Source organism: Enhydra lutris, unplaced genomic scaffold (assembly GCF_002288905.1).
Source record: "Enhydra lutris kenyoni isolate GAN:26980312 unplaced genomic scaffold, ASM228890v2 scaffoldscaffold68, whole genome shotgun sequence".
Taxonomy (NCBI): domain Eukaryota; kingdom Metazoa; phylum Chordata; class Mammalia; order Carnivora; family Mustelidae; genus Enhydra; species Enhydra lutris.
Genome location: NW_019154152.1, coordinates 692516 through 711493, shown reverse-complemented (window position 1 = coordinate 711493; position 18978 = coordinate 692516). Strand labels below are relative to the sequence as shown.

Genomic DNA, 18978 nt, shown 5'->3' with positions numbered 1-18978 from the left:
TAAAATTTCATTTTTTGTCACTGGTATGTAGAAATGATATTGATTCTTGCATATTGACTTAGTATTCAGAGACCTTGTTAAATGGACTTATTAATTCTATTAGTTTATTTATAAATTATTTTGGTTTTTGTTTTTAAAGATTTAATTTATTTCTTTGAGAGAGAAGGGGCAAGAGAGAGGAAGCACAAGCAGAATGAAGGGCAGAGGGATAAGGAGGCTCCCCACTAAGCAGGGAGCCTGCTGTGGAGCTTGATCCTGGGACTGCAGGATCATGACCCGAGCAGATCCCCTAATATCCTGACTGAGCCACCCGGGTGCCCCTATATATGAATTATTTTGGAATTTTTACATACATCATTATATTTTCTGCCAACAACACCCTTCCAATCCTTATGCCTTCTATTTCTCTTTATTGCCTTGTTTCACTGACTAAAAGCTAGTAATAGTGGGCATTCTTGCCTTCTTCCCAATCTTATGGGGAAAGCTTTTAATATCTCATTTTGAGTATGATTTTTCTATGGTTTTTTATAGATTTTTTTTTATCATGTAAGGAAAGTTCCATTGTATTCTTAATTTGCTAAGTTTTTTTTTAAATCATGAATGGGTATTGAATACAATCAAATACTTATTCTGTATCTATGAAGATATACATATAATTTTTCTTTTTTTTCTGTTAATGTGATGAATCATATTGATTGAATTTTGATTGTTAAACCACCCTTGTATTCTTGGAATAAACTCTGCATGGTTGTGATATGGCTTAACCGGATAGAGGGTTTGTTAATATTTTGTTTGAGATTTCTATATCTACGGTCACAAAAGATACTGGGTTTCTGTCTTCACTTCCCCTTCGATTCTGAGGTAGAATTTTTTACCCCAGCCTGACTCCCTTTTTATCCTATATATAGACGTGTTTCAATAGGCTTCACTTCTATTATTAGCTTAACAAACTTTCCCCTACATCCTCTATCTTCTCTCACTGGCAGAGCAAAAAAACCTCCCCAGAGACAAAGCAATCACGAGCCAAATGCTGGTTCAACCACTCACTGACAATGTGTTCACTGACAAGTTACAGATCTTCTTGGAGCCTGTTTCCTCATCAATGAAATGGGATTGAAAAGTAGATTGGATAATAACATACAAAAGCACCTGGTGCCAGTGCATACTCAGGATTTCCTATTTCTCACTACCTCTTTATCTACTACATAAAAACTTTCAAATACATAACAGCATTGGCTGACTTATTTATGGAGTTTAGCTAACAGTTAAGATTCAAACCTGCAAATGAACTAATGGGGAGGAGAGAAGTCCATTTTTTTTTGTTGAACTCTAAAACACAAAGCCGTTATTTACTGTTCCTGCTAAGTTTTTAAATACGAGCTCCTAGATTTTTTTAAATTAGATAAACATTGCTGGAATTTATCATCCAAAGTACTATGGTTCCTTCCCTAAGGCTTCAAACTTGGGTATTAATGGTGTATTAAACATTTGGAAGTTGTCCAGAAATATGGCCTCTCTCCCATATAGAACAGTATTTATGTAGAAAAGTCAGCTTGGAAGGATACTTTTAAATAAAGTTCCTCTTTCTAAAAATATAATTGTGGTGCTATTTGTCAGTACACAATAAACCTATAACCAGCCTCTAGAGTAGCAACAGGGATGGGAGTTTGGAGGTGCTCTCAGATAATGTTTTTTGCCTTTGAGGTGAGAATCAGGTAACTGGCTGGATTTTAGAGATAGCCAAATAAAACAGGAGTCAGAAGTTCAGAAAAACTGGGCTGGGAAGACTGAGTTCAAAAAAGGCAGAAATTCATAAACATCAAGAGTCACTACTTTCTTTGTTGTCTGGAACATTGGACAGGGACCACCCTACTTATCCCCTGGCATCCCCACCCCAAGAGCTGATTCTGGTGATAGCCATGATATTCTGGTGACATTAGCATGACCTCCTACCTAAATCTGGACTTGACTTAGGCTTTCTACTCCACTGGAGTAGAAGGGACATGGCCTTAAGTTTGACAGACCTGATGAGAATTTCAGCTCTGCCACTTACTTGCAGCTCAGTTACATCCTCTGTAACATGGGGATGGTAACTGACCCACCTAGCAGGACCATTTCGAGAATGGAAGGGTGTTACCTAATGCCTATGAAGTACCTGTTGCAGGGTATGTGCTCAATAAATGGTAATGATTGTAGTAATGATGATATCTGTAGTGCTAACAATGGCAACAATTATGATGACAATAACAACAGAATCAACACCCACAGCTTTGAGTGGAGGGGTGCTGAAGGATCATTTGTATTCTCTAAGATTACTCTGCTTCCAGAAACAGGAAGAGTAGCTCCAGCTGGCTCTTGCTTAATCTCCAGACTATGATTTTATGGATTTCTGGGCCCATATGCATGATCTTGGTTGAATGAGCCATGTTGAATTTCCCCAAAAGCAGAGCCTCAGGAAAGGACTTTGGTGCAGGTGGTTTATGTAGAAGGTGGTCCAGGAAACAGGAGTGAAAGGACTGGGGCAGAATGACAAGGAAAAAGGAAGAAGGAACTTGAGTGTATTTTGAGGTCATTGGCATCAGTATATCTCTGAAAAGTGTACAGAATGTCTTCCAGAATTGTCCACTAGCACCCACCCCTCCATAGGCTAAGATTGTCTCCAGGAACACTTACTTCCCTATACTCCAGGTGCTTGCTTGCTGGCCAAGTGGGCTTTCAAAGCTTCAGAGAAGGCCTTGAGGCCGTAAATGGAAAGAAGCACAGTACACTCAAGGTGGACACTCACTGACAGTAGGAGTTGTGTTCTCACCCCTGCCACTGCTTCCTTGTCAGCCTCCAGAAAACAGACCTGACTCCAGAAAATAGAACCTGAATGCTGACTATAAGCTTGTGTCAGAGGCTCTGCTGCTTGCTTTTGGAAACTTCTGTCTGTTCACCTGACTCATTCTGCTGCTATTCTCCCACCACTTGTTCCACTCACCCAGTGGGCTTCTACACCCGCCCCCTCCCAATGCTGACTGGCCGTGGGACCACTGCAGCTAACCAGACTACTTAGAAAATCCAGCTATTCTCTAAGACCTTGCCTTACCCTAATGGATAGACTCTGAGCATGCTCCAGTTTGCTCCCAATCTCTACCTTCCCTGGAGAAAATGGAATATCAATATTAAAAGTAAACATTTATTGAATGTTTATTATGTATCAGGAACTGTACTATTTTTATATGGATGTCCTTCTGTGACACCCATTACAACCCTAGAAGGTAGGTACCATTGTTACTGTTTCACAGAAGAGAAAACTGAGTCTTAAAAAACTTAGGTTGCTTATTCAAGGTCACACAGCTTAGTAAATGGTGGAAACAGGAGTGTAAGAAGGACCTTAAACCAGTAGAAGATCTCCTTTTTCTTTTGAGGCATTTGAGGCAAGGATAAACCAATAAATATAACAGCATGGATGAATGTCAAATGTATTATATTAAGTTAAAGAAGCCAGACTCAAAGGGCTACCTACTGTATGAGTTATTGATACTATATTCTTGAAAAGCCAAAACTAAAGGGACCAAAAACAGACCAGAGGCTGTCAAGGGCTGGGGATTGAGGAATGGGGTTGACTACGGAGAGGCACAAAGCAATTTTTTTTAGGTAGTAAAACTGTTTTATATCTTGATTGTGACATGATTGCAGGCATTTGTCAAAACTCACTGAAAGATACATCTGAAAGGATGACGTTTATTGAATTTAAAATATGCTTTTATTTTTAAAAGGGAAATAAAGCAGAGAGTAATGTTCTCTTGATTGACCCCCACAGTTGTCCAACTGTGCGAATAGAGGGGAGCAAAAGTTAAAGTTTCAAAGACTGGGTGGCATAAATGAGTTTAGGTGGGAGCTCAGAATCAGGTTGCAAGGATCTAAGAAAAGGATTTGAGGAGAGGAAGTGGAAACAGTGAGCTTAACCTCCCCAAAAAGCCTAGAAGTGTAGGAAAGACAAAAAACAGTCTTTGTGGGAAGAGAGCATTTACAGGAAAATTTTTTTCATTCACCATGAGGAAATTTGAACCTCTTTACTGCAAGGCAGAAGCTCCTTAGTGAAAAAGAGATGAAAGGCAGAGCGTATGCATGTATTTACCATCTCTAGCACTCTTTTCCTTTATGGAGATCTGAGTTTATGTCTGTTTTCATTTCCCTTCAGCCAGAAGTCCTTTAATATTTCATATACAGCAGGTATGCTGGTAATAAAGTCACTCAGCTTGCCTTTATCAAAAAACTGTTTTAGTTCACCCTCATTTTTGAAGGATATTTTTGCAGGATATAGAATTCAAGGTTGACGGTTTTTTATCTCTTTTAGAACTTCAGGAGTGTCCCTTCCCTGTCTTCTGGTTTGTCTTGGTTTTGAAGTCAGCAGTCATTCTTATTTTTGTTTTTCTGATTGTCTTGTGTCTTTTGGGCTCTGGCTACTTCTAAGACATTTTCTTTTTCTCTAGTCATCATTAATTGCTTTTGATGTGCATAGGTGTAATTTTCTTTGGTTTTATCCTGTCTGCAGTTTATTGGGCTTCATAGATCCTTAGGTTGATATTTTTCATCAAGTTTTGGGCAATTTCATGTGTTATTTCTTTAAATATTTTTATAGCTCAATCTCTTGATCCTCTCCTTCCTGGATTCCATAAATTTTACATTAAACAACTTACTGTTGTTCCAAAGTTCACGAGAATCCTGTTCATTTTTTAAATCTTTTTTCTCTGTGCTTCATTTTAGATTTCTATTACCCTGTCTTTCGGTTTATAGACCATTTTCTTTGCCATATCCTATTACAGATATTATATTTTTGAGTTCTAGATTTTTCATTGGGTTTTTAAAAACACATCAGGCTCCACACTGGGTGTGGACCTGCTTAAGATTCTCCCTCTCCCTCTTCCCCTCCCCCACCAACTCACGTTCTCTCTCTCTCTCTCTCTCTCTCAAAAAAAAAAACATTTTTTTTTTCTCTCATGAGAGTCTTCATCTGTTCACCCATTATGTCCATCTCTTCCTTTGAGTCCTTGAACTTGATAGTAGTGTTTTAAGGTCCTTATATGGTAATAACCAACCTCCCCATCATTTCAGAAACTCTCTCTTTTGACTTTTTTTTTCTCATGGTTATAGATCATATTTTCCTGCTTCTGCATTTGTTAATAATTTTTGATTCTAGGATGGACATTGATGAGTAACTGAACTTATTATCTTTTTTTACAGAGTTTGGGGTTTTCATCTGGCAGATGGTTAATTTACTGGTATATCTGCTTGTTTTCCTTTCAAGGCTTGTTTCCAAAGCTTTGTTGGGCTAAGTCAAGACTAGCCCTTACTCTAATGCAAAAGTATTTTTCTCCTAAATTGTGCCTTTTCCAGGGTCTCAGTTGAATGCTCAGAATGGGCAGCAAGGTCTCCCGAATATGGGTGGTTGGAACCCCAACATCTTCAGCATTGTGTGACTTAGGCAATCTCCCTTCAGCTCATAGCTCCCCAGTAGCTGTGTTTCCCAAGACTGTGGAGTTTTGTCCTACCCATGTGCATCTTGGTGTTTGGTCAAAGACTAAGAGGGACTCCTATGCATGTTTCTGAAGTTCCTTCTCTGTGCACCATCTCCCTCTCTCACATTCTTACCAGGAAATCTTGTCTACCTCGGCACTCTTAAAGTCCTGTCTTTACCTCCTCAGCTCGGCCAGATTGTCATGCTCTGTTGTGTTCCACCTTCCTATACCATACACCAGAAAATGTCCGGGACAAACATGGTGCTCACCTCTTCTGTTACCCTTCTTTCACGGTAATAGAACAGGGTAACAGTGTTTTGCTATCTATTTTCTAACTTCTGAAAATTGGTGCTTCGTACATTTTACCCAATTTTACCATCCTTTATGTTGAGAGGGCTAGTCCAGTACTATGTAGTCCATCAGTGTGAGAAGCAGAAGTTGTGTGAGCATATATAAATTTGGAAGCTGTAAACAAAACAATCATATTTTCCTAGGTAAAATAAGAACTTTATGTTAAGAAATTCATATCCTTTCTGATCTGCCTGGCTGACTGGCTTCATCATTGATCATTCCTTCTTTACAAATACTCTCTCTTTCTTTCTTCCTTGACCTGCCTTATAGTTTTCCATGTACCTCTGGTTTTCTCTTATTCTCTGCTTTTGCATATCTTGGTCCTACTACAACAAATACCTTCCTCCTTCCCCCTAATTGCCTTGTTATCTCCTACTTAGCCTTCAGAAGGTAGGTCAGCTGTCATCTCCTCCAGGAAGCTCTCTCTGGTATAGTCTGGGTTGAATATCCCCCATTTGTATTTTTATGTCACTCTGTGTTGCCTTTAGGAAAGCTGTATCATGTACACTCCATTGTAATTACCTGTTATGACCTTTCCTCCATACGCTTCACCCCACCTTCTGGACTGAACATCTCAAGGACCAGGACCAAGTCTAATTTAGCTCAGAGTCTCCATGGACTAGCACAGATTTTATCAAAATTTCTCTAAAAGGACCAGAAAGTAAATATTTTAGGGTTTTCGGGCCAGGCAGTCTCTCTTATAACTACTCAACTCTGCCATTGTAGCAGGAAAGAAGCCATAAATAATACATAAAGAACATGTGAAATATACAACTTTATTGGGGGGAAAAAAAGTGAGCTATGGCTTGTTGATTTCTAACCTAGCATATAGTATGCCTAGTAAACATTTATTTAGTGAATGAATTAAAAGAATAGCATGTTATTATTAGAAGCCTCAGAGGAAATGCAGAAGAATACAATCAGTTCTTTAAGTGCAAGGGTTTTCACTGAAATGGAAAAGTGGCACTTTTCTTAAGACCTAAAGGAAAGAAGAAAGGCTAGCTGAGTAAAGAAGGCAGAAAGAGAGAAAGTAGAAGAATTTCTGGCCAACCTGACAGATCTCCCCATGCAGGGTTTTTTCCAGGAGGCCATCCTGGGACAGGATCTTGAAAACCTGAATAGCTTGATCGGAGTGAGCTCCCAAAGCAGCCAAGGGCAGGAAGAGCCAGAGGGCAAGTACAAGCTGTGTCCTGGGTAGCACCCGGGGCAAACCCAGAAGAGCCAAGTCCTGCAGCCAAATCCAAAGCGTCAAAACCCAGGCAGATCCTGGAAGTGAGCCTAGGGTGAGAACAGCAAGGGCAAGAGCGAAGTGAGATCCAAGACAACTTTTATGAATAGAGCTGGCAGGCCCACGGCATTTTGCTGCTGGTCACTAGCCACATGGTGCCTGGATAAGTCTGGATAGGTTGACCTGCATCTTCTTGGAAGAGTTAAGTGACAAGGTTATCCACTTAGACATAAAAGGAGGACAGCCAGCAGGGCTTAGGGACTGGAGAAGCTTCCGTGCAGCAACCATAGCAGATCCATAAAGACCCAACCAGAGGCGAAAACCAAGATTTGCTGAGATACAGTGGGTGAGGCTGAGGTTGGATAATGGCAGGTTGTCGCAGTCTAGACACCAAGGCTGTAGGATGTTCTCCAGGGAAATGCCATGAATGTTATGCCAAGGAAATGCGTGGGTGACTTTCTGCAGGACTGAGGTTGGCAGGGGAAAGCAGCCACTGGCAAAGCAGGCCAGCAAAACTGGGCTATCACCAAATGCCTGCCATAGGTAGAGAACTTCAGAGAATCTGTCTACGTGCCGCATGCCTCCTTCATCAGCATTGGCCTTTTGGGCATCCTTGTAAATTTAGTTATCACTGGTAACGTAACACCAGCAATGACAGCAGAAAAGGGGTCAGAAGTGAGATTACAACACACACATTCAGGACGTCTCCCTGGGAGGGCTTTTCAGACCTGGTTGCCCATCAGTATCTCAAACTTATACGTCTAATCATTTCTTCCTCCCAGCTTCCCAGCTGCCTCTGTCGCATTTTTGCTTCGTCTAAACTATTGGGAAAAAACATCTAGGCGCAGGTATGTGTAGGCCACTAGAACACTGCTGGAACCAGAGAGAGGCATGCTAAGCCAAAGAACTTTGGCCCTACCGGAGAGCCAAAGAGGTTGAGAGTAGTCTTGTTTCTCTGCCCCTGCCCCCCAGGCTGAAGCCCTAGTATTTCACCAAGGACCTCAGCCGTAACCCCCCTGAGCATCCATATAAGAAAACCAAGGCATGTACGTTGTTTCTTTCTCTCCAGACCTCCCAGTACTTGTGGTTTCTCCCTCTCCTTCCTGCCTTACTTCGTGGAGGATGCTGGGGCCCAGTGTTGCACTTCTCCGTGTCCCAGCTAACTGGGTCTGATGAGCCACCTCATTCTCAGGCCCCGGGCCGCTGAGTCCCAGTCAGAGGATTCCCTCCTGGTTTTTCTTTCAGCTTCAGGTCCTTGCATCTGACATTCTGTCGTCTCTACCCACTCATTCCAAGCCAAACTGCACTCCGATCACCTGCTCAGATCTTTTATGCTTCCCTTGTCTTCCAGAAACTTGTCTGGATTTGCCCTGTCCATCCTCTTCATATTTAATTTAACTGACTGAGATTTATGAAGCCCACCTTGTGTTCCAGCCACTACTCATGACTTCATGGACTATAGCGTCAGGATAACACATTAGGTGTCAGGTGTAATGCTTTCCTGGGGTAACCCTCACTACACCCTCATTTCAATATCCAGGTGAAGAAACTGAGTTTGAGAGTGATTACTGACTTGTCCAATCTGGAATTGAGCTTCAGAACTGAGCCTAGAGTATAAAATGGTCTGATTCAAACACCAGAGCTCTAACTGCTTCCCCAAACTGTCTCCCACAGTCTGTCCAAGCTTCCCTCTTACTGGCTCACACCTCTGATCCCATGTCTGCATTCCTTCCCCACTGCCCTAAGTCCAACCCTGCACCACTCATGCAGAGAGTGTTGATGGGCCTCCTCACCGTGGGCCTCTCCCTTCCCACCACTGGGCGTGGCCTGGATGTGGTGTGATGGAGAGCGTAGCTCTGGCCTCAGGCAGATTTGACCTTGAATCCCAGTGTCCTCACTCATTGACTCTGTGATCTTGGGTTAACTCACTTAACCTCTCTGAGTCTGGGTTTCCTCATGTTAAAAAAGGGTAGCCTGATAGCCTCTGTGTCAGAGGAAGCTCTTTTTCTGAGTGTTTAAGGAAATAATGTAGGTCAGTCCTTGGCACAGTGCCTGGCACTTACTAAGGGCTCAGTGCATGTGAACTATTATCGTATGATTCTTCCCTGAAGGAAACTTCCATCATGTCTTCCCCTCTCACCCTGGGCACTCAGCGCTCTCCTCGACCTAGTCCTGACTTTCTTTTTTATCTTCTCTTTTTGCCTTCAATCCCTCCAGTTCCCCAAGCAGTGTCCTCTCCTTCTTGACCTCTCAGTGCGATATAGGGACAAGAGCATGTGCTCTAGGGTCGGGCAGACTGGGTTTGAACCCTAGTTTGACCCTCGCTAGCTCTGTGAGCTTTGGCAGCTTTGTCAACATGGCTGGGTCTCAGTTTTCTTAGCTAAAAAATGAAATGAGGGTGCAGTGAGGGTTACCCCAGGAAAGCATTACACCTGACACCTAATTGGTGTTTAATCCTCTTATCTATGTTATCACTGGAATTCCTGCTTCTCCTGTCCTGCCAGGCTTCCCATGGGAGTCTCCTTCCACTGGGAAAGTTTCCTTGCTCCTCCATCATAGTTAGATTCCTCTTGTGGCTTCCCATTATGCTTTTTATCCATAATAATATGGAGAACTTTGCATTGTACATTTCTTTAAAGTTTTCATAGCCACACACCTGAAGTCATCGCCCTTCCTAATGTTGCAGATTGTTTTCCATGGGTTCCTGCCTTGTCCCCCAAGGCAGGATAGAGTCTGGTCCCTCTCCCTAGCCTAGTGCCGGTCAGATATCTATTATGTGGTTGATGTTATTCAGTGGGTTGAAATTTGAATTAATGTGGGCAATTTGCAAGACAGGTGTAGGAAATCAACAACTAAATTTATCAGAAAGGTGGACTAGTACAATGACATATTATTTAAGTATAAGAAACCGCAAAGACGGAACCTACTCTTGAGGCACCTGCTTCTCTGTATTCATGCCTTTGGACTTGGACTTTTTGGATTCGGGGATTTTGGAGTGAGCTGTCCCATCCCCGCTGCTCTGTGTTCTTGTTTCTATAATATCCCTGCCCGTGCTGGATTGTAAGTAATCCGCTGAACCATCTGTTTCCCCACCCCCAGACTGTGGGGATAAGCCTCTGTCCAATTCCTGTCAGTGTCCGGGACCTGCCACTGTGCTTGGCACACAGTAAATGGAAGCTGAGGGAATAAATCAGAAAGACCCAGCTGGGTCCATCCCCTCATCTTCCTAGGATTGTGCTCGTTCCTAGTCTCTTGTCTTATCCTACAGTATGTAAATTTCTTGTCTTCTGTACTGAGTAAAAGGCAGGTTTCATGTTGTAGCCTCCCTAACAATGAGGAAAGGAGGAAACTGTAATTACTGAGTGTCTATTATGTGCCAGTAGTGATTTCACATATATTATCTCAGCTTTTAGAAATTGAATTTAATTCTTATAATAGGTCGGTAAGATAGGCATCATCAGCCTTGAATTACAGGGGAGGGAGCTGAGACTCAGGGGAGCAAAATAATTGGAATTTGACCAAGTTGACCTAGCTAGAAAGTGACAGCTCTGGCGTGTGAATCCCTGTCTGCCGGCTATAAGGCCAATGCCGTTCTTTGTTGGTTGGTAGTGTTTGTTTTTAACAGCACGCAGGTGAGCGGAGTGTGTTAGCCCAGTAGGTGTCAGGAACTCTGTTGAGCTGAGACTTGAATTTAATCACATTGAATCACATCTGTGCAAGCCTGCTCCCAAATGTTTCGAGCACATATATTGCCTACCTTTTCCTTTGATTGTTTGGATGAAAATTTTTTGAAAACATGCACTGAGCACTCCCAGTGCATCAGACACAGTGCTGGGTGCTGGGAACACGGCGCTGGACACAGGCATCCTCAGGGACAGTCTGGTGGGGAGACAGACCTGCAGCAGGGACCATACACGTTATCTGCTGTGGGGAGACAGGAGACAAGACTCAAGTCAGTCTGGGGGGGACCGTGGAGACTTCTGAGTAGATCATGAAGGAGGGATGAGAGTTGGCCAAGCCAAGCAGGAAGAGAGCCACAGGGAACAGCATGTGCTAAGCCCGGGAGGTACAGAATGGCAGGTAGGATGGGTCTGGGAAAAGGGGGCATTTCGGCGGAACAAGGCAGAGGGAGCAAGAGATGCTGAACCTGGTCTCCCTGTGTTCACAGCATGAACCGAAAGTCATGAGTGGCTCCCAGCCCTTTCCCCTACACCAGCAGTGCTCCTGGGTTAGACAACAGCTAGGACAGCCTACTCACTCAGGAGTGAGCTGCGGGAAGAGCTGGCCGTACATCCATCTGTCTTCTCTAGAGAACTGATGGGTGAACCCAGTGTTTGCATTTCCCTGATGTGTGGGAAATAATGAGCAAGTGATTGGGCTGGCTGACCTAGTGATGTCATCTGCCTGCCGTTGGGGGTGGGGAAGGGCATGGCTGCCCTCAGCAGGCTGGGAGCAGGGCTTGGTGCCCAAGTTCTCGATGTGCCCCTGCAGCAGAGGGCTCTCGGGTAGCAGGGAGCCGATGTAAATGGGGATCAGGTCCCATTCAGAATGGCCTTCTTCTGTGATGGGTGGAGCAGAGAGTTCTGTCACTGTGGGCCACTGGGTGGTAAGCTTATGTGTCCCTTGTGTCCACCCAGTTCCAGTTTTCCTCTTTACTATGCCTGAAAACATTCTTTAACTCACACCTTTATTAGCCAACCAAGAATGGCTGAGAGCTGAACTGGTCTTATGATGAATTGTATGTTACTTAGCCAGTAATTAATACATATATATGTGTGTATATATATACGTACTATGTATGTATATTATATGTATATATTATATGTGTGTGTACGTATTACATGTATGTGTATATGTGCGTGTGTATGCGCACGTGTGTGTGCATGTATCAACACTCATCACATGCGGAAACAAACTCAGCGCAGTGCTGATGCTGACTTTCCGTTCCCCTCCTTCCTCCCCCTGGTACTTCGAAAATCCCTCCATTAGTTTTGTCTTGGTCCTGTCCAGATCTTGTTCTGTTCTCCCCTGCGGCACCCTCTGGTTCCCTCCTACACCCCCGACGGGCCTCCTCCCCGGTGATCCTTAGCAGACCACCGTGGACCAGTCCCTTCCACATATCCAGACTGCCTGCCACCGTCCTCTCACACAGCCAGCTCACCTGCCCCTCATCCCGGAAGCCACAGAAAAGCCAGCTGGAAGTCAACCGTGCTCATTTCCGAGAATGGCCCAGGCCTACTCACCACCCACTCCCTCTACCCTTGGCTCCGTGCTCTCCTGCCACAGCCCTACACTCCCGTTTTGCTCCCTGTAATGCATTCTTCACACTGCTGCCTGGATGGCTTATCTAAAATTCACATACGATCATGCCATTCTCCTGCTCAGACCCTTCAGTGGTTTCAGACCCTTTCAAATGACATCCGAACTCCTGAAGCATTTAGAGCAGCGCCATCCGTGAACAGGCTCCTTCCTACCTCCCTGGCATGGCTTCCTACCTCTCCCCTGACAGTGGGTGACACAGCAATGCTAAATTGCTTATGGATCCCCAAACACACAGTGTTATTTAATGCTTCTGAGTCTGCCAGAAATAGCCTCTCCTCTCCATCCTGTCTTACAAATCTGATCAGCCTTTCAAAGGCCTTCTCTGAAGCCCTCCCAGACAGAAGTCATCGTTCTGGGCTGCCTCCACGTCTCGCTCAGGCATCTGCTGTCCTGTCTGCAGATTCCCAATACCCTCTTGCTTCCACAGTTGGTCTCACTCCTCCCTGAATAGCAGAGGACCTAGCAAAAGTGGGTGCTTAGCCAGCGCGGTTGGAATGATGGTTGGATTGTACTTTCTTCCCAGCATTTAAGGGGCTCGTGTTTTCGCCACAGCCACACTGATCCCTGCCCCCCGATTGGCTTTCCCAGGTCGGGCCAATCACTGGTCTGCAATCATTGGTGGATCCCACTCCAAGAACTACGTGCTGTGGGAATACGGAGGCTACGCCAGCGAAGGTGTCAAACAGGTTGCAGAATTGGGCTCACCTGTGAAAATGGAAGAAGAAATTCGGCAACAGGTAAGAAAAACAATCACAGAATGACCAAAAACCAGGCACGGAGTCAAAGCATCTGTTAGATTTCTGGGGGCTAGAAGTTTATAGTACGGTGTGCGGGGAGATCGGCGCCCTAGGAAGCAAAAATCTGTTTGCTGAGTTTGGGGCAGAGGGGGGTGGGAATTAAGTCGAGTTGAGGACGGAGACACACAGGCCCCTCTTGTTGTCTCAGATTTTCCCTGACCGGATTTGTGTTTTCCCCAATTTGTGCTAACAGCCACTGCTGGGGCCGCGCGGGTGGCATGCGACATCTCTGGTCTCCTGAGAGTCAAGTGTCTGGCTTTCAGTTTTCTTGCTATGATCCTTGCCAGGGTCAGGGGAGTGACACCGAAGTTGTCTAAACCAAAATCACCATTCAAAATCACCATGAAAACAAACTCTATCAGCACAAGCGTTTTGTAACCGTGCCTTGAGGTGTTTGACAAATTTGTCGGTCCTTAGTCACAATAGTTACAGACGGCACAGGAGCATTGTCCGTGTACCACCTTACATGGGCCCAGGAAGTGTGCCGTCATCTAGGTCCCCACTCATCCCAGTGGAGAGATGAGGGAGGAATCACCCATCGTTCTTTCTGATTTGTGTGACTGACAGTGCTATTTTGTCCCCCATGGAAAGCGCTAGAAAGAGGCCGAGGAGGGATCTGGAAAGAAGAGCTGCAGTTTTTCTGTGGCCATTCACGGCCATACTATGGAGAGGTGATGGGCCAGCTTCAGCCGTGGCCGCCCACGGAAATCCTTCAGGCCTGAGAGAGCTCTGTGGGCAGCCAGGGCACACTGCCTGCAAGCTTGCTCAGGAGGGAATTAGCAAGGCACAAACCATGCTTGGCCTGTGGTCATTTCACAGCACTGGTCACTGCCAGGCTGTCCCACATCCGAGACTGTAGGAGGCCCTGGAGACACGGGCCCAGGTGTCACAAAGTGTACATGCCCACAGGCCCGAGCGGCACAGAAGGGCAAGCGCAGCTGAGGCCCCCAGTGCTTCCCTTTGAAGTCGCCCATGGGGACTCCAGGCTGCCCACAAGCCTTAAACTGAAGGCAACAGAGGTCACCCTGACTCCTTCTATAATCCCCTGAGGAATCCTTTTGGACCCGAGTCCAGAAATGCCCCAGAATTAGCTTATGTTTCTTCTTAATATGATTTAAAACCTTTTCCACATTCTTGGGGAAAAAATGTTTAACCAGATGTTTTAAGATTGCATGCTATTCATCACAAGGACATCCAACCAACTAGTTAGTGTTTCTCTGACTCCGGCTGAGAGTGATTTGTGACTGGCATCGCTCATTCAGGCGACAGCACAGAACAGACATCTGTGAAGCCATGGAGGGCTCGAGCTTGGTGCTGGTCTGTCCAGCCTGTCATGGGGGAGGGTCCTTTGTTGGGGACCATGAGGGTCCATGTTCCTGGGTCTCGAGCTTAGGATGGTGGTACACTGGCTTATCGAGTCCCATTGTGTGGTATGGTAAAGAAAAAAAAATTGTTACAAATAATAGTTGAAATACTAAAGTTTGCAAATAAATTAGGTCAAGGTCAAGGACATCTTCATAATAATGCCAAGTCTCCTTCGTTGTCTTTCTTGAGAGATTTCTGGGAAAAAGAGAATCATGTATGAGTCATGAGAAGCTGGAACCAGTCGTGCCAAAAAACACTATTTATCATGTGTCATAGCAGCACAAAGGTTGGAAGCTGATGGATAGGACCCCCAGCCTTAGATTGTCCCCCTTTGGGAAATATTCTTTACTTGGCGTGTTCCTAACCATGGAATTAGCTTCTGTGCCACACAGTCTGCCTCTCTCAGCTGACTAGTATTCCTGATATTAAATCATAATTATAAACCTAATGATGAGGACTGCACAAGGGATTTAAAATTCCACAGAGCATATCTTAGGGTGTGTCGCTGCCTTTCAGGTCCCCTGGTGCTGGATATCTATTTTAGCTCTCACGTCTGGTCTGAGAAGACAATAGTATTATCCCCATTTTACAGATAAGGAAAGTGAGGCACAGTCAATAGCTAGAGAATACTAGACCTTGAACCCAAATCTGCCTCGCTCTTATACACGGTCCCACCAACATAAATTGCAGGGCTTCATGCAAAGTGGGGTCACTTGTTCAAGATTGAAGAATTCTAAGGTGGATGGGGCGCCTGGGTGGCTCAGTGGGTTAAAGCCTCTGCCTTCGGCTCAGGTCACGATCTCAGAGTCCTGGGATCGAGCCCCACATCGGGCTCTCTGCTCAGCGGGGAGCCTGCTTCCTCCTCTCTCTCTGCCTGCCTCTCTGCCTACTTGTAGTCTCTGTTAAATAAATAAATAAAATCTTAAAAAAAAAAAAAGAATTCTAAGGTGGCGATACTGTGAATTTCACAGCATGGGACCCTGGGAGGCTGCTGGGCACAGCCCTTGAAGCCAGCCCTGCCCATCCACTTCCCTGGCCCCCACAGCTGCCCCACAGAAACTCCTCTCAGCAGCTTCTGAGATAATCCCTATTTCCAGAGCTCCACCAGCAGTGCATCCAGCCCCCCAGCCCCTTGGAAAGTCAGCCAGATAGAGTGATTTCCAGATCCCTTCACTTCCAGACATTTCAGAGTCCTCAATATTGTTCCCTGCAAACACAGAATTTATTATATTTTTCTGTAAGTCAGGTAAGGAACAACATAAAAAGCAGCAAGTATATGAATCCTCCTAGAATATAAAAGTGTCCTCTGAATAACGGGGAACTTGTTTGAACACATCTACAAACTAACACAGTGTTCTCAGCCTTTAATGCCTTATATCCTACCAATCTCTCTATCAAAGAACCTGTCCAACAGGATGGAAAAAAACAAAACAAAACCCTCTTTTCCCAAGAAAGACATTTATATGCTTACTCGCATTCTCTTATTATAGACCTACCGCTTACTGGCAAGTTTCAAGGGCATTAAAAATCACGGTAGATATTGTTGGAGGTAAATCCTATGCTAATGGCTTTCAAACACAAATGAACAAAAATAATAATCCCATTAGTAGGGAAAATTGTAATAATATTATTGAGTATAAATTTTACTGTTACTATAACTACAAAAGAACCAAGAAAATTAATAAAAAATCACAGTAACGTTATTGCCAAAACACTGGTGGTCAGAGAGGGTGGGGGAAGGACGCAAGGCCCATGTCTTAGCAGAGAGATGGTGTCCTGGTGGGGAGCAGAGAGTGTGGATTAGAACTACTGAGCTTAGAGTAGACTGATAAGTCGCAAATTGGCAACCCAAGGCAGGTGAGGCAGTAGGGAATGGCAGGTCATATGTGTAGGTAGCCCCAGGCACTAACAGTGAGCAGGTGTGTACTCACTGTTATGAAGATGTTGTCCTGAGTCCATTGCATGTTATCAAGCACACATTTCTGGCGTGTGTACTAGGTGTCTGGTTCTCTGCCAGACATGGCCCCAAGATGGCACCCTGTTCACCACATTCGTCATGCTGGAAATGTACACATCATCCTGGATTCTGTCCCCTGCCCCAACTCTCGCCTTCTGTCCTAAATTCATCCAGTTCACTTCCCCATCCCCACTGCCCCATCTAAGCCATCCCCATCTCCTGCATTAGTTTCCTGACCTCCCTGCCTCCCGTCCTCTTCCTCTTATCCACACTGCTCCAGGGCCATTTCAATAAAACTTAAATCAGATTAGGCCATTCCCTCTGACTAAGATGTCCTCACGGACCCTAGGACCAAGTTCAAACTCCTTATCGTAGCTAGAAACCCCAGCATGATCCAGCCTTGTCTTGCCTCTCCCGTCTTATTTCTTGCTGCAGCTCTAAGCTTTGCCCATCCAGAACCATGTTCAGTCTCCCCCAAAGAGCCATGCCGCTCTTACATCTGGGTCTTCCCCCAGCCTGGAACATCTTCCAGCTCCTCTTCCCCTGGTGAACTCCTAAGTATCCTTCCAGGCTCAGCTTAAATGTTGTTTCTTCCTGGAAGCCTTCTCTGATTCTGTACAAAACGGGTGCTCTTGCCGGGAGCTCACACAGCACCCAGTACCTCCCCTTCATCACCACCATTGCATTTACTCTAAGTCCTTGTCAGATGTGTCTCCTTCACTAAACTGCAAAGCTCCAATCTGTGTTTCCATCGTCCTCTCCTTTGAGCTGGGCAGTGCTAGCTGCTTCATGAATGTTTCTTGACTGTATTCATTTATCCACTCAACTTTATTGAACACCAACTAAATGGCAGGCATTACAGAGACAGCAGTGAGCAGATGATTCCCTGCCTGCATGGAGTCTGCGTTCTAGCAGGGAGACAAGAATGAAATTAGTTAAATAATTAAAAATTAGAGTAAATAAGAAGAAACCAACAAGAGGGGACACAGAAAGCAGTGTTAGGGAGAGACCTTGGAATTAGGGTGCCCAGGAAATATCTCCCTGAGAAGTGACCATCATGCGGAGGCCCCAAAGATGAAAACATAAGGAAAAGGTCATTCTGAATGGTGATGACATGTGCAAAGACCCCGGGGTGGAAAAGAGCTTGTGCTGTAAGAACCCAGAGAAGACCGATGTGACAGGAGAGGGAAGGAGAGCAAGTGTGGCCCAGCATGAGACGAGTTGAATGGAGGGCCTTTTATCTCCATGCTGGAGAAATTCGCAAGTGTGGGGGAAGGAGGCAGGTCCATGAACACCTATTCTCATATAAGGTGCTTGAACTTCAGGGGAATCTCTGTGTCAGCTGGGGGAGTACAGGCATTAGACTGTGGCAGTCCTTGATGTGCCCTTTTCTGAACCACCCCGGGCTTTCATGGCCCCTGTCCCTCATGGCCAGAGAGACACATGTTAGTTTCCATATCACATGGAGAAGCTGGGTCTGGAGCCCCTTCCCTGGGCATCCTTAGCTCCCTGTGCATACCCTCTCCTAGACTGGAATGTCCCCACTCTTTCCTTCTCTGTCTCCCAGGTAGAAAGTGTGTCCCTTGAAGGCAAGAGCTTGTTGGTTTTCCTCACTGCCGGAGTCTCCTTTTCAAACCCACCTCTGCTTCTGTTCATGCCCGCTCTGTCGTTTTGTTATGGTTTCTTTATCTCTTCAATATTAAACATGTCTAATTGTCTCGTTCAGATTACTCTGTTATCGCGGGGTCCTAGGGACCAGTCTTCCTTTAAATTGAACCTGATGTCTCTCCCCATCACTAGTTGGGTTGTTCACTCACGTCCAGCAGATACCTTTCTTTTTTTCCAGTGGGCATCCTATGTGCTCAAACTGTGATGTTTGCTTGGTTGGAGGGACAACATATTTTCATCTTGTCAACTCCCATTTTGATGTCCTTTCTCAACTTGGAGATCCCCCCTGAACCCCCAGTGTAAATACGGACTCTGCTCTTACACACCAGAAAACCCGAGGCTTCCGATCCCTGAAGGAGAATTTTTACTCAGGGGCCTAGACAGAGCACAAGCTTCCGGGCGGTCTTCCTAAAGGTGACTGGTAAATGTTGCCCTATCCCCAGTTTGCAAATAGGACAGCCCTTCAAAATGTCTAGCTTGATGCCACCGGCGTCTTCCCACATCTCCTCTCACGCCAGCTCAAATCTTCCCCTTCTCCCTTCATGTGGGTGTGAAACCTCCGCCCCTGCCCCTGGGGCCCACACCCTAGTCCGCGGCCCCCACAGGCCACTGGGTGCCAGCCTGCTTGCTGCTCTGGGTTAGACTTTTCTCCCCCAGTGCTGGTATCCAGGAGATTTTTCTAAATGTGTCTAAGTTTTCAGTTATGTATTTTTAAAAATTTGCCCATTACGTTCTGTCTAACATGTTTGTGTCTGAAGCAGGAGGGAGAAAGCTAGGCTTTTGCAT

General features: G+C 45.1%; 1 protein-coding gene across 1 annotated transcript in view; it reads left to right on the top strand.

The window, feature by feature from the left end:
* Positions 1-18978, top strand: part of LOC111159397 (spondin 1) — a 270204-nt gene that overhangs the window by 146489 nt on the left and 104737 nt on the right. The window contains exon 6 of the mRNA XM_022521820.1: positions 12994-13142. Coding sequence (XP_022377528.1) covers positions 12994-13142 — 149 coding nt within the window. The remainder of the gene's footprint in view (positions 1-12993; positions 13143-18978) is intronic.